The following is a 15,817-nucleotide window of genomic DNA, read 5'->3' on the forward strand; positions in this document are numbered from 1 at the left end:
CCCAAAGAAATATGTATAAATATTGAGGCATTAAAAAAAAATAAAGTCTTAAAGTATACCAACTAGATAAATAAATAAAGGCCAACCATAAAGTAGGATATTATGTAGCTATTTAAAATGCTGATATATATTTATATTTCTGATATATAATAATATGTGCTCTACACTGTTAGTGTGGAGAGGAAGCTATTGAAGAGTTAGTGAGTATGATACTATTTTTTGTAACATATATATGTGAGGTATATGAAATACATGTATGAAATATATAAATATATTTTACATGCAATACACAGAAGTCTGGGAAGCTTCGGGTGAACATACCAAAATATTAAGAGTGCTTGAAAGTGAAAGCAGTAGTCTCTCAGTCGTGTCTGACTCTTTACAACCCCATGGACTGGAGCCCGCCAGCCTCCTCTGTCCGTGGAATTCTCCAGGCAAGAATACTGGAGTGGGTTGCCATGCCCTTCTCCAGGGGACCTTCCCAACCCAGGGATCAAACCCAGGTCTCCCGCACTGCAGGTGGATTTTTTGCCATTTGACCCACCCAGTTATCTCCAGGTAAAATATTGACTGATTTTCTTCTTTATTATTTTCTGACTTGTCTACAATAAACTTGGATTACTTATATGCAAAACAGACTTATCATTTTAAGGAACTTAATGTCTTAACTCCACAACCATAACTACATAGTGCATGACAATCTTAACAGCTGAAACAAACCACTCAAGGGAACCTTTATAAAGATGGCAAATTACTTCGAGTTCTCCTTTTATTCCTTTCTGCTCTGTTCTCAGGTGACTTTGCAACAGATTCTGAGAAAGCCTCCTGCAAGCAGCAGTGGGGCTCTCCAAGTGGGGAAAGAAAAGGCATGCTTCCTGGAAACCACCTCCTTCAGAGGCACCAGGGTATCCCCAAAATTTGATTTACGGAGCACCCTTCAGATGCCAAGACAGCTCATCCCACCCTCGACAGAGCCCTGAGAGGCAGGAGCTGGGGCTCTCTCAGGCTCACAGGTCACAGCTCTGGCTTGGAGCGGACTCAGTGAGATCCCAACAAGATGACCCAAGTGCAGACTCCATGAGATGGGTCTGTGCTCAGCAGGGCTGGGACTCTGGGCTGGGTCTCCCTCTGTGAGGGCTTCCTCCCTGATGCAGCCTTCACCTGTACTGCCTTCTCCTTCAGCTTCCTCAGCTGAGCCAGGCTGAAGCTCCTGACGGCCCCCAGCAGCTCCACGCTCCTGAGGAACGTGTCCTCCTCCAGGCAGAGCAGGTCCTCAGGGGCCCAGCAGGCATTGGCTTCGGCCAGCTTGATGATGTCATCGGAAGAGGGAGCCACGATGCCATGGCAACCTGAGGAATGGGTGACGTGGAGAAGGAACAGCGGAAAGAGAATTTCAGTAAATGTGAGTCTTTCCTCCTCCCCCGCCCCCGGTGATCACTGGTTGCAGTAACTTTATTTTTTTTTTAATTTATTTATTTTTGGCTGTGAGGCCTGTGGGATCTTCATTCCCCAACTAGGGATCGAACCCAAGCCCCCTGCAATGAAAGTGCAGAGTCCCAACCACTGGACTGCCAGGGAATTCCCTGAGTCTACTTCTTTATTGAAGTGAGTAATGTTCTTCTCCAAGCAGATTTACCCAAGAGAAGCGGTGTAGGGTAGAAGCTGAGCTCAGGCACCCAGGGACCAGTTTGAATTAAACTTCTGCTATGTTTTACTAACTCTGTACAAAGCCGCATGCACACAGTAGAAGCTTTGCATCACTCTGACTGGGCAGTAGGAGCTGTTCACTCTGGCTTTAGATTCAAATCCAAAGCTATTTAACCCCTCTGTGCCTCGTACTCCCAGTCTATAAAATGAGGATTAAAATTTTGAATACCTTACAGAATTTTTGTGAGGACGAAACATATCATTACATATAAAGCCAAGTATACAGTAAGCACTCAATACCTGTTAGCCATTTTTATTACTTACACTACCTGTCATAGCCACCCCATGCATTTGAGTTTGCAACCCAGAGTTAGAGTTAGGGCTTCCAGAATTATGAGGAAGATGTGCTCCTATCTAAGTGTGGAAAGGGAAGATGACCTGCCTGCCATAAAAGTCTTGGTGGAGGCTGTGGCCCTCCCATCCCAGGAGAGAAGAGAAATGGGTCTGTTACATTTTCCTTGGCAACAGCAGAAACCCATCTGCATCAGTCTTTGAATAAGCTTAACCTTACCTAGTCAAACCATTTACTCACCAATACACGAATGAGATACTGTCTCAGCTGGCCCAGATGTGCACCGTCTGAGAGGAAACCAGGCCCCTTGTCTTAAGAAGAGTCCTGGATTTCCTGTCTTAGTAGCTGACAACCGCTGATACTGACAGACTCACCAGCACCACCCAGGGCTGGACATTTCAACAGCTCTGTGGCCACACCCCTCTCACTGCATCTTCAGTGGAAATTCACTGGACATCAATCAAGAGGCAAAACTGGACCAGGTCGAAGGTACACGTCTGGTGCTCAAACATCTTTATCACAGCCCACTTGCAGAACGTAAAAGACCCGTCTCTCCCAGACCCCCTTGGCCCCACTTTCCAATGAAAGCAGGATCCAGTAGAAGTACAGAATTGAGGAGAAAAGAATGGTTTTAGAGTGCAGCAGGGATTTGGGCTTATCACTGCTGTGTTTCCAGGGCTTAGAATAGGGCCTGGCACATAGTAGGTATTCAGCAAATGTTTGTTGAATGAATCAACACACACACACAAAATTTACCAAAGTGAAACCAAGTAGTAGTTCTGCTAATCCATTAGTTACTACAATCACAGCAGAAATTAATACCCAGAACCAACCAAAGAAAATGCCAGCTAAGCACTGGAGGTAAGGGCCTCCTCCCCGGGTGAGAAAAGTCTTACTTTCTCATTGCCACGGGCACAGGAGGAGCTTATGAGAGCTGGACTGTTGGGCCGTGAGGGCCGTGGGGGCTAGTGGTGATCTTCACTTGCTTTGGGTTCAGTTCCAAGAGCTGCCATTTACTAGCTCTGAGACTTTGGCCGAATCTCTGAGTCTCTTGAAACTCCATTTCCTTTGTCAAGAAAGTGGGAGGAACATACCACCCACCCCACAGGACAGAGGTGAGGAGCCAAGATGAGCATCAATCCGACTGTGATGCTGCTGGGCTTGCTGCCCCATGAAACCCTCACCTTAAGACTTCCTTTATAGGGAGACAAGGCCCCACTGCAGCCACACCGCCCTCCATTTCTCCTTCCTCCCCCAGTCCTGTCCACTCCTCTGTCTGCAGACGTAGCTTCACATGTCCACTGGCCCCGCTCCCAACTCCCTTGAGTCCTTCCTCAAATGTCACCTCGTGAAACCTTCCTTAGCCCATCTCCTTTCAAATTACAACCCTGCACCCCACACTCTCTGACTCCTATCCTTGCTTTAATTTCCTTCTTAAAAAAATTTTATTGGAGATAGTTGCTTTACAATGGTGCGTTAGTTTCTGCTGTACAGCAAAATGAATCCGAGATGCATGTCTGCTATATATATTTATCTCCCCTCTTTTTTTGATTTCCTTCCCATTCAGGTCACCCCAGAGCACCAAGCAGAGTTCCCTGAGCTACACAGTAGGTTCTTATTAGTTCTCTATTTTACACATAGGAGTGTATATATGTCAAGCCCAATCTCTCAATTCTTCTTAGCCCCTCTTTCCTCTTGGAAGCAACCTACATGTCCATCAGCAGAGGAATGGATAAGAAGATGTAGCACATATATACAGTGGAATATTAGCCATAAAAAAGGAATGACATTGAGCCATTTGCAGAGACACAGATGGACCCAGAGACTGTCGTGTAGAGTGAAAAAGAGAAAAACAAATATCATGTGTTAACACACATGTGTGGGATCTAGAAAAATGGTACAGAAGAACCTATTTGCAAGCAGGAATAGAGACATAGACAGAGAACAAACAAATTTTCCTTCTCGATAGTTATCACACAACACACTTCGTATTTCGCTTATGTCTTCAATTTATTGTCTAGCAACCCCACCCCCACCCCGCCCCTGCCACCATTTGAAAATAAGCTCTATGAGGGCAGGGATTTCTATTTTGTTCGCATAGTTGGTGCTCAAAAATTATTTGCTGCAGGAAACAAAGTAAGCACGGATTGTCAACTATCATTATTACAATTATTCTTTGGTCTGGTTAACTTTGTCTCCTCCTGCTGGGCACAAGTCTACACTTAATAAGTGTACAATAACACTTACTAATATCTAATACTTACTGAGCATTTCCTACATGCCAGGCACTGTTGTGAACATGTTTATAGGTTTATAGGATGTTTAAGGGGCTTCCCTGGTAGCTCAGCTGGTAAAGAATCCACCTGCAATGTAGGAGATCTGGGTTTGATCCCTGGGATCTGGAAAGATCCCCTGGAGAAGGGAACGGATACCCACTCCAGTATTCTGGCCTGGAGAATTCCATGGACTGTATAGTCCATGGGGTTGCAAAGAGTCAGACCCGACTGAGCAACTTTCACTTTCCTAGGTTTAAACCCACCAGTCTTCACAATAATCTAGTGAGGGAGGGACTTTCATTATCCTCATTTTACAGAGGATGAAACCTGAGGCACAGAGAGGTTAGAGAGTTTACCCAAAGTCACACAGTCCACAAGTAGCAGCCCCAGGATTCAAATCCAGTCAGCCTGGTCCCAGCACAGCAATTCACAATCACACAGACATTTTGGCCCTTAAATCAATTGTTCTGAAATGTTTGTTTCATATGGTCACCCATTAAACTTACTGGCCTAACTGAGGAGAACAAGATATGATTTCAAATCACTTTACAAAGATGTAATTTTTGCCCTGTGGATTTTTGCTACTCATTGTTTTGCAGACACAGCATCCAGTCCCTGAGACAAGGAGTCCGCTTGATGCCAGGAAATCAGCCAAAACACTGCTGCCAGGCACAGACTCAGATACTCCAGAAACACTCACCAGGACTGGGGTCAGAGCTGGGGTTCTCCACACTGATGTTCCGAACAGATTCAAAGACAGTCTGGAGGAATTCTTTGGGGGGCAAAGTCCCAGCCATCTTGGAAGCTGTTTGTTGCAGGATGTCAGGAAACTATATGGGCAGAAAAGATGACCGACGGGGAACGAATAATAATTAAAGCACATTAAACAGAGACTTAAACCAGAGTTTAAAGTGGAACACTTCTGCGTTGCCTCCATTGTTTTGTTTTTTCTTTATACACACATGCATCGTTTCATTGCATTTTATTGCATTGCAGTACTGCATTTTTACATGTTCAAGGTTTGTGGTAACTCTGATGAGCAAATCCATCAGCACCATTTTGCCAACAGCATTTGTTCATTTCAAGTCTCTGTGTCACATTTTGGTAATTTTCACAATATTTCTCACTTTTTCATCATTACTATATTTGTTATGGTGATCTGTGATCCATGACCCTTGATGTCACTATTATAATTGGGGCACCACAAACCACACCCTTATCAGACAGTGACCTTGATTGATAAATGTAGTGTGTGTTTGACTGCTCTACCAATGAGCTGTTCCCATCTCTCTCCCTCTCCTCACACCTCCCTATTCTCTGAGACACAACAATACTGAAATCAGGTCAGTTAGTAACCTGACGATGGCCTTTAAGTGTCAGAGTGAACGGAAGAGTCATAAGTCTCACTTTAAAACCTAGAGATGATTAAGCTTAGTGAGGAAAGCATGTCAAAAGCGGAGACAAGCTGAAAGCTAGGCCTCTTGCACCAAACAGTTAAATGAAATCGTGTATGCAAATGAAAAATTCTTGAAGCAAATAAAAAGTCCTACTTAGTGAACACACAGATGATAAGAAACCACAACAGTCTTATTGCTGATGTGGAAAGTTTTAGTGGTCTGGTGCGTACATGAAGTCAATTCAGTCGTGTCCAACTCTTTGCAACGCTATGGACTATAGTCTACCAGACTCCTCTGTCCACGGGGATTCTCCAGGCAAGAATGCTGGAGTGGGTCACCATGCCATCCTTCAGGGAATCTTCCTGACCCAAGGATCAAACCTGCTTCTCTTATGTCTCCTGCAGTGGAAGGTGGGTTCTTTACCACTAGCGCCACCTGGAAAGCCCTTTAGTGGTCCAGATAGAAGATCAAACCAACCACAACATTCTTTTAAGCCAAAGACTAATCCAGAGCAAAGTCCAACCTTGAATTCTATGAAGAACTGAGAGGCTGAGAGAGGTGATGAAGCTTCAGGGGAAAAGACTGAAGCTAGCAGAAGTTGGTCCATGAGGTTTAAGAAAAGAAGTCTTCTCTATGAAAGGTTGTTGGTGAACCACGCAAAAACGCCAGGATTCTTGGCCTCCAGAGAAGAATTCAATCTGGGATGAGGCTTGATCGCTCAGAGCTTTTGTGTAATAAAGTTTTATTAAAGTATAAAGGAGATAGAGAAAGCGTCTGACATAGGCATCAGAAGGGGCAGAGAGAGTACCCCCTTGCTGGTGTTAGCAATGGAGTTATATACTCTCTAATTAGTTATTCAGTTCAGTTCAGTTCAGTTCAGTTCAGTTCAGTCGCTCAGTCATGTCCAACTCTTTGCAATCCCATGAATCGCAGCACGCCAGGCCTCCCTGTCCATCACCAAGTCCCAGAGTTCACTCAAACTCATAATTAGTTATTACAGTGAATCAAAAGAATATCTGGAGGTTGTAAAGACCTGACTAGACCTACTCCTATAATTTACATTTTAAGATAACAGGATTAGCCAGAAGGTTTTTTCCAGAGACTGTCCTCAAGCAGGATACATTATTGTTATATAATCCTAAGGAATGTAGAAGGGAAAAGAAAGTTTGTCCTTTCTTCCTCGTTGAGAATTCCAGACCCATCTCTCCTTAGGGTCCCCTAGACTTCTTATCAACCTGCCTAGGAAATGACTCTCTCATCTATAACATAAAATTTCAAGAGAAGCAGCAAGTGCTGATGTAGAAGCCACATTAAGTTATCCAGAAGATCTAGCTAAGCTAATTAACAAAGATGGCTATACTAAACAGCCATATATTGGAAAAAGATACCATCTAGGATGCACATAGCTAGAGAAGAGAAGTCAATGCCTGACTTCAAAGCTTGAAAGGACCAGCTGATTCTCTCTTTAGTGGCTAATTCAGCTGGTGACTTTAAGTTGAAGCCAGTTCTCATTTGCCATTTCAAAAATCCTAGGGTCCCTAAGCATTATGCTAAATATACTCTCTCTGCGCTCTGGAAATGGAACAATAAAGCCTAGATGTCAGCACATCTGAGTGCAGTGTGGTTTATTAAATATTTCAAGCCCACTGTTGAGACCCACTACCCAGAAAAAGAGATTCCTTTCAAAATATTACTGTTCACTGACAATGCACTCAAGAGTTCTGATGGAGATGTGCAATGAGATTGATGTTGTTTTCATACTTAACAAAACATCCACTCTGTAGCCCATAGATCAAGGAGTACTTTTGGCTTATTATTTAAATGTTTATTATTCAATTAAATTATTATTATTTTTAAAGCCTTATTATTTAAAAATACATTTCCTAAGACTATGATTGCCACAGATAATAACTCCTCTGATGGATCTGGGGAAAATAAATTGAACCCCTCCTGGAAAGGATGGTTATTCTAGATGCCATTAAGAACACTTGTGATTCAAGCAAAGTGGTCAAAACATCAATACTAACAGGGATTTGGAAGAAGTTGATTCCAACCCTTATGGATGACTTTGAGGCATTCAAGACATCAGTGGAGGAAGTAACTGCAGATGTGGTGAAAATAGCAAGAGAATTAGAAATAGAAGTGAAGCCTAAAGATGTGACTGAATTGCTGTAATCTCATGATGAAACATTAATGGATAAGGAGTTGCTTCTTATGGATGAGCACAAAAGTGGTTTCTTGAGATGGAATCTGCTCCTGATGAAGATTATTGAAATGACAACAAAGGATTAAGAATATTATAGAATCACAACTTAGTTGATAAAGCAACAGCAAGGTTTGAGAGGATTAATTTCAATTTTGAAAGCAGTTCTACTGTGGGTAAAATCCTATCAAACAGCATTGAATGCTACAGAGAAATCGTTGGTGAAAGGAAGAGTCAATCGACACATCAAACTTTGTTGCTGTCTTATCTTAGGAAATTAAGTCACCCCAGTCTTCAGCAACCACCACCCTGATCAGTCAGCAGCCATCAACACTGAGACAAGAGTCTCTATCTACAAAACATTAACAACTCACTGAACGCTTCGATGATAGTTAGCATTTTTAGCAATAAAGTATTTTTTATTTAATGTATTTCCATTGTTTTTTAGGCATAATACTATTGCACGCTAATAGACTATAGTATGGTGTAAGCATAACTTTCGTATGCACTTGGAAACCAAAAGAGAAAGAAAAATTCATGTGACTCAATTAATTGCAATACTCACTTTATTGTGGTGGTCAGTAACCCAACCCACAATATCTCTGAGGTGTGCTTGTAGCAGCTTCTCATATAAATTTAATTCCTAGCCCAACTAACCTAGTCTCTACAAAGAATCATATAAAATGATATCCAACCTTAGTGCTAATCCAATACATGTTCAAGTATATATTGCTTTCACCCATCAGATTGTAAGAAATTATAAGTGACAATACCTAATGCTAGCCAAGATGTAGGAATTATGTATACTTATTTCCTTATGGGACTATTAGATGGTGCATCATTACCACCTGATAATATCTATAAAAATGTATGTATGCCTGTCTCTTTGGGGGTTGTACTGTTTTTCAATTTGCATTAAAATATATATGTATAAAAGGAGGAGTAAAGAGTTCCCTCTGAGTTCGAGGTAAAGACTAGCAATGAGGGGGCTTCTAGTTGCCCTAAGAAAGGTGCCACTTCTTATCCAGAGCTGATACACTTTTTTAAGACTCAGAATATTATTGGTAAATCTGTCCAAGAGTCCAGAGAATTCATCAAACTCTCCCCTGAAGTTGCGTGTGTCCCAAAAGTCACCCAGGTTACATGTATTTCCTCCTTCTATTCTAATTTTCAGAATCAGAGTCACAGTCTAAGCCAGGAGTTGTAGGTTAGAAGCACCTGGGAAATTCACAGACACTCGGGCCCTACCCTAGAGATTCTGAGACCATTGGTCTGGGGGGGTGGGGGGGGTGCCGTGTATCTGTCCATTTTAGTCCCCTGGGGATTCCCATATGCAGCTAAGGTCACGAGCGGCTGCTCTAAGATAAACAGTTAACTTTTAAGAGAAGATTACACAGCAGAGTATTTTCCATTTTGTATTTTTAAAGGGAGGAGGAGGATTTTTCATAAAGGATACAGAAGAATCTAGGAAGAGCAACTACCATTAATGGGAGAGGCTGGGGACTCAGAAACACAGAGCCAGGAACTTCATATCCTGTAGCCTTTGATGTATTTGGGACTTTTCTAACCCAAGTATGTATTTCTTGTTCTATTAACATTTCAGTCATTAAAACTAAAAGTAGAATAAGACTGCTGGAAGAAATATCAACAACCTCAGATATGCAGATTATACCACACTAATAGCAGAAAGCAAAGAGGAACTAAAGAGCCTCTTGATGAAGGTGAAAGAGAGTGAAAAAGCTGGCTTAAAACTCAACATTCAAAAACCAAAGATCACGACATCCAGTCCCATCACTTCATGGCAAATACATGGGGAAAAAAATGGAAACAGTGACAGACTTTATTTTCTTGGGCTTCAAAACCACTGCAGACAGTGACTGCAGCCATGAAATTAAAAGACACTTGCTGATTGGAAGAAAAGCTATGACAAACCTAGACAGCATATTAAAAAGCAGAGACATTACTTTGCTGACATAGGTCCATCTAGTCAAAGCTATGGTTTTCTCAGTAGTCATGTATGGATGTGAGAGTTGGACCATTAAGAAGGCCAAGCACCAAAAAATTGATGCTTTTGAACTATGGTGTTGGAAAAGACTCGTGAGTCCTTTGGACAGCAAGGAGATTAAACCAGTCAATCCTAAAGGAAATCAACCCTGAATATTCACTGGAAGGACTGATGCTGAAGCTGAAGCTCCAATACCTTGGTCATCTGATGTGAAGAGCCAACTCACTGGAAAAGGCCCTGATGCTGGGAAAGATTGAAGGCAGGAGGAGAAGGGGACGATAGAGGATGAGATGGTTGGATGGCATCATCGACTCAATGGGCACGAGTTTGAGCAAACTCCAGGTGACGGTAAAGGACAGGGAAGCCTGGCATGCTGCAGTTCATGGGGTCATAAAGAGTCAGACACGACTGAGTGATAGAACAAAAACAAAAAAGAATAATACAACAAAACACCCACATGCCCACAACCCAGATTAAAAAGTAAAACATCACAAATATAACCGATAGCTCATCCTAGGCCTCCCTCCTTCCCCAGAAGTAACTCTCACTGCAAATTCAGTATTTGATAATTAACCATTCTCATGCACTTTTAAACTTCTATTACATATGGAATTGTTTTGAATGTGCTTAAAATTAATCTAACTAGTATTTATTTACTTAGTATCCTACTGTATGTATTTTTGGCAACTCTTTTTTTTTTAATCACACATTGTGTTTCTGAGATTTTAACTATGTTGATACAAAACTTTTTCAATTTTAAAAATTGATTTTTAAAAAAGTTAAATAAACCTACAAGACACATGCATCTGCTGCTTATGACTCTAGGTTTGGACACCCAAAGAGAAGATTTTACCATGACTGGACACCGGAATGTTGATGTTCTTATGTGAATCTGGGTGACATGCCAGGTATTCAGGTACCCTGAGCGAGTATGACAACATACATCTTACATGTGTGCATACAGAGAATGAAAGTGTGTGGAGGTGCTTTGCAGTCTATCTGACTCTTGTTCAGTACATCCCCTCCTACCCCACCCTCCACCTGCATGGAGGAAATTTCCTGCCCCACTAAGGTGGGCTTGATCATTTAACTTACTTTGGCTAGTGAAATGTAAGCCCAGGCTTTAAAGAGAACTGCACTTTGCCCTCCCTTTTGTAGGGTTTCAAATTTCCACAGCAAGAAAAACAGGTTCCAGGTAGCCTAGCCCCAGAGGCAGACTCATAGTCCCAGACCTACAGAGCAGTCAGCAAAAAATAAATGTTTCCTGTTGCATGCCATTGAGAGTGTGCAGCTTTGTTACACAGCAGGAGATGACAAGTACATGACCATTTGGCACACCTCTTGGCCTTGTCAAACTCTTGGGGAGTTGCTCCAAGGACAGTGTTACATCCAAAGGCAATGCTCAATTAAGATTTGGTTTTAGATCAAATATGTTTGCCCATGTGACTCCACATACTGGATACACGTGTTGTGTACATATTGTGCTGATGCGTGTAAGCCCTCCAATGGACATGCATGTGGGAAGCACATGGATAGCAGAGTGGCAGCCAAATGACAGCTCCCAGGTCACACACATCTGCCTAGAAGCCACGTGAAAGGCTCAGAGTTCCTTTAGCTGCTGCCTCACTGCCTTTCCCTGAACCTTGGGCACCCTGAAGTGGAGCTGGAAACATCCGAGCTCTTTGAGGCAGGGAAGAGGTTTCCAGAAAGACAAACTGACAGTAAACCCAAGGGAATATAACTAACCACATTTTTCTCTTCTTCAGACTCCTTCAGCCTTCTCTAAGATAGAACATTGAGGTACCTTTGTGGCAACAGAGCTTAATTCATCTCCTGAGAAAAGCACTAGAAAGGATCCCAAATCCTTCACTGTCTCGGCTGTCCAGTTCTGGGGGAGTCTAGGAGAGAGAATAAGCAGTAAATGGAAAGGTCGTGCTCTTGCCCTTGTCCCGCAGCATCTTTTTCTTTTAGGAAAAGATTATCTATATACCTGGAGAAGCTGTCAATCATGTGGTCCATATCCCTAACCAAGAAAATTGACATGTGATGTAGGCTGACCAATGAGAATCATCCTGGGGATTTTTGATGGAACTATGAAAGAAGCTCTCTTTCTTCTGGTATCTCTAGCAATAAAAAGGATACTGCAGGCGAATACTATCACCAAATGGAGAAAATAAAGGCCACATCCGAGAACACAGAGCTGAGAGGTGGGAGGAATATTTTCCTGATGACATCATTTGAGCCCCTGGATCCAGCCATGCCTGAAGTCACATTCACTTCTAAACTCGACCAACTCCCATTTTTTAGTGTGAATTGAGCTCCTGAATTTCTTTCATTTGCATCAGAGTGTTTCCTTCCTCCCTTTCCTCAACAGAAAAGTAATGCTATATTTGTTCCTTTCATAATTACCATTATAAGTCTCGTCCTATAGCAAGATAAAATTTCCTCTCAAACTTGGCAGAATAATAACTTGCCAGGATCCTGGCACTGACGCAGGATCCACTCCTGTTATTCTTACAGAGACACAAATGTCTACCGGGACGTACCCCACACTATCCCTAAAGGATGTCTGGTGATATCTCTAAAGGAGATCTGCCTAATCAGCAGTGATTATCCTTCTGCTAGAACCAAGGCAAACCATCCCTGGCCAAAAAACCTCCCTTTATCTCTTTCGTTAACAATAATATCCCATTAGACTGTAAGTTCCATGACAACAGGCAATAACACATGTAATAATAACAACTGAATCTTCATTCCTTCTGATAAAACAGTTGTCAAATACTCAGTTCTATGGGCCGAGCACTGTTGTAAGTCCTTTGTGTGCATTAACTCAGCTAATCGTAACAACAGCCCTCTGGGGACTCTCGCTGCCCCCATCCTGCAGATGCAAAAATAAAATGTGAAAAGACTAAGTAGCTTTTCCCAGATCACACAGGCGGTAGATGATAGAAAAATTTAACCTAGGGACTCAGGCTCCCAAGTCCCGGCTCTTAAACTCTATATAATATTAAGTGCCTGGGCCACAGTAACTACTCCAAAGACATTTGTTGTCTTACCATTAACTGATGTCTGCTGCTGCTGCTGCTAAGTTGCTTCAGTCATGTCTGACTCTGTGGGACCCCAGAGACAGCAGCCCACCAGAATCCCCGTCCCTGGGATTCTCCAGGCAAGAACACTGGAGTGGGTTGCCATTTCCTTCTCCAATGCATGAAAGTGAAAAGTGAAAGTGAAGTCGCTCAGTCGTATCCAACTCCTAGCGACCCCATGGACTGCAGCCTACCAGGCTTCTCCGTCTAGGCCGTAACCAAATCTGACCTAACTTCAGGAAATTCTGCATGGGAAAGGACAGCTGTTTTCCCCCAGGGAGTTCTCACTCACCCAGAGCTGACAGTGCCTCAGTTATTTGTATTATCATTGTTGTTGTTGTTTTAACAACAATAATAATAACACCTCCTTGCATTTGTAAAGTGCCATCTTTTTTTTTCAAAGTTTATTTTTTGGCTGCATCTCACAGCATGTGGGATCTTAGTTTCCCAATAAGGGATTGAACCCACTCCCCTTGCCTTCAAAGCACGGTACTAGACCACCAGAGAAGTCCCATAAAGTGCCATCTTTTTTGAGACTCCTTCCCTTTCCATAAGCCAAGATGTATTGGTGACAACCACGTGAGGCCTGAAGAGAAGCTATCATTCTCACTTTATTGGGAATCTGAGAATCCCATGGACGGAGGAGCCTGGTAGGCTACAGTCCACGGGGTCGCAAAGAGTCAGACACGACTGAGCGACTTCACCTTCACCTTCACCTGAGTCCAAAAGAAGAAGGTCAAGTTTCCAGAATAAATCCCAGGGTCTAACCTCATCACAAGTTAGAGACTCTGCTTTGAGGTGGAAGAGCCAGGGCTGGGGGCCCCTTGGCCAGAAGCCCCACCCCAGCCCCAGAGCCGAGTCTGGGGCCCTCCTCACCCATGCTGTTCCAGGAGCCTCAGCCTCACCGCCGCCTTCTGCTGGGGGCTGAGGTCCAGGCAGTCTCTGAGGCCACGCAGGGCGGTGGCCCAGGCTCTGGGGGACAACTCGTGGCGGATGACGGCTGCTGGCAGGTGACAGAGCAAGTTCCCCAGGATGTCCACGGTGTACTCGTCAGCAATGATGTAGCTCTGAAATTGACAAGTGGAGCTGGTGGAAAGGGCCTGTGGGGTTCCAGATCATGATCCCATAAAATACTTCCTGACCCCAAACCTCACCAAGGTTCCAGGATCCGAACCACCTACCCTACCGTGGCTTCACACAAGGCCTAATTTCACCCCAAGGGAGTAGGCCTCAGAAGTCTGGGCGACCACACGGAGTGGGGGCAGGTGTGGGCAGAAGACGTGTCCATCATGAGCACTCACTCACTCACTGAGGCTGCAGTCACTGTCGCTGGTATTGCTCTGCGGGCACCTCACTGTTCAGTACTCATTATGATGAGAGTACAGCAGTAACAGTACTTTCAAGTTTGTAGGCCCTTGGAAGCCTCCAAAGCTCTTTCTCAAAATGACAAAAATCGCTAACATTTATTCAGTGCTTACTGTGTGCTCGGCACTGTTTTAAGTGTTTCCAGGTCTTACTCTCTTCATCTTCAAAGTAACTGTACAAGTACTAATATCATCCACTTTTTCAAGATAAAGAAACTGCCAGCTTGGCCCTTTGAGCCTTTGCATTAAACAATATATTACCTATTTCATGTCCTCAAGAGCTCTATGAACAAAGTGCTACTGTACCCATTTTACAGATGAGGAGACTGAGGTTCAAGGACGGGAAGTGACCTGCCCAAAGCCACAAAACCAACCACTGGCAGAGACTTGTCCAGAGCCCAGACTCTGCGTACTGTGCTCTTTCCAGTCCTCCAGGGCGGCCTCCCCTCATTCAGGCCCCAGAATGGAAGTCCCCAGAACCAGTGGCCAAGAGTGTCCCACCCAGTGGTTTCAGAGCCAGCTTTGAGACCTACAAATCAAACTTCCAGCCCTCACATCAGACCTGAGAACCCAGCCAGCTCCCCTGAGGGCTCCCCAGGATGCCCACAGGCCCCAGAGGGGAAGGGTCACAAGTCAAAGCGTCACCCAGGAAGAGTTTCCTTACCAGGCACTGCTGCACTTTCTTCAGGACGGAATTTTTTTTGTGGGAATCCAAAACCAAGGAGTCCAACTGACTCTTCCCCAGGCTGATCAGGAAGGGCACACACTGAGAAGCTGGGAGAGAAGCCAGGTAGCGAGCCCTGGAGAGAGATGGGAGAATGAGGGAAGGAAAACAGGGGCTGCTCTCTATTTGCCCAAGAGCTTATCACAGAGCTGATCCTTAAGTGTTGGTTCTCCCCAGTGATGTCCTGGCTCCTTTGAGCAGGGAGCAAGCCTCCCACTCATCATTTTTCTTTTTTACTGGCAGGAAACAAACTTCCCATAATGCTCTTCTCTCACAGGTGGAAACAAGTTTCCCATCATGCTCCTCTTCCATGACCCAACAGCAAGATATGAGAACAGGCTCTCCATAGACAGAAGCTGCCTGCTGGACTGGTTGAGGGGAGATGAGGAGAGAGGAAATGAAAAACCAGAAGAAGAAAGAGACAAAGAGGAGAAAAAAATGAAACAGAAAGTGGAGGGAAAAAGATGAGGAGAGAGGGGGAGAGAAATGACTCCCAATTCCGTCAACTCCAGGATTCTCTAGGGCAAAGAAACAGACCAGTTAATAAAACACATTATTTCATCTAGTAATGGATGGAAGGAAGGAAATTAAATGGCTCTATCATGAAGGATGATGTGGGGACCAGCCAGGGAAGCCCCTCTGAAAGGAGTACTGTTTGAGCTGAGAACTCTCCTCCAAGCTCTTGACCTTATATTCTCAAGACGAGCAATATTTCCCCCAATGGGGAGAAACTGGTTCAGGGAGAAAGAGGGAATGGGGGTAG

General features: G+C 43.7%; 1 protein-coding gene across 1 annotated transcript in view; it reads right to left on the reverse strand.

Annotated features, from left to right (window-relative positions):
• OTOA (otoancorin) overlaps nucleotides 1–15,817 on the reverse strand; it is a 72,498-nt gene that overhangs the window by 16,915 nt on the left and 39,766 nt on the right. Inside the window, exons 18-22 of the mRNA XM_052635775.1 lie at nucleotides 14,995–15,130; nucleotides 13,843–14,033; nucleotides 11,685–11,778; nucleotides 4,976–5,105; nucleotides 1,162–1,349 (exon numbers count right to left, since the gene is read on the reverse strand). Coding sequence (XP_052491735.1) covers nucleotides 1,162–1,349; nucleotides 4,976–5,105; nucleotides 11,685–11,778; nucleotides 13,843–14,033; nucleotides 14,995–15,130 — 739 coding nt within the window. The remainder of the gene's footprint in view (nucleotides 1–1,161; nucleotides 1,350–4,975; nucleotides 5,106–11,684; nucleotides 11,779–13,842; nucleotides 14,034–14,994; nucleotides 15,131–15,817) is intronic.

The sequence above is a fragment of the Budorcas taxicolor genome, chromosome 2, assembly GCF_023091745.1.
Source record: "Budorcas taxicolor isolate Tak-1 chromosome 2, Takin1.1, whole genome shotgun sequence".
NCBI lineage: Eukaryota > Metazoa > Chordata > Mammalia > Artiodactyla > Bovidae > Budorcas > Budorcas taxicolor.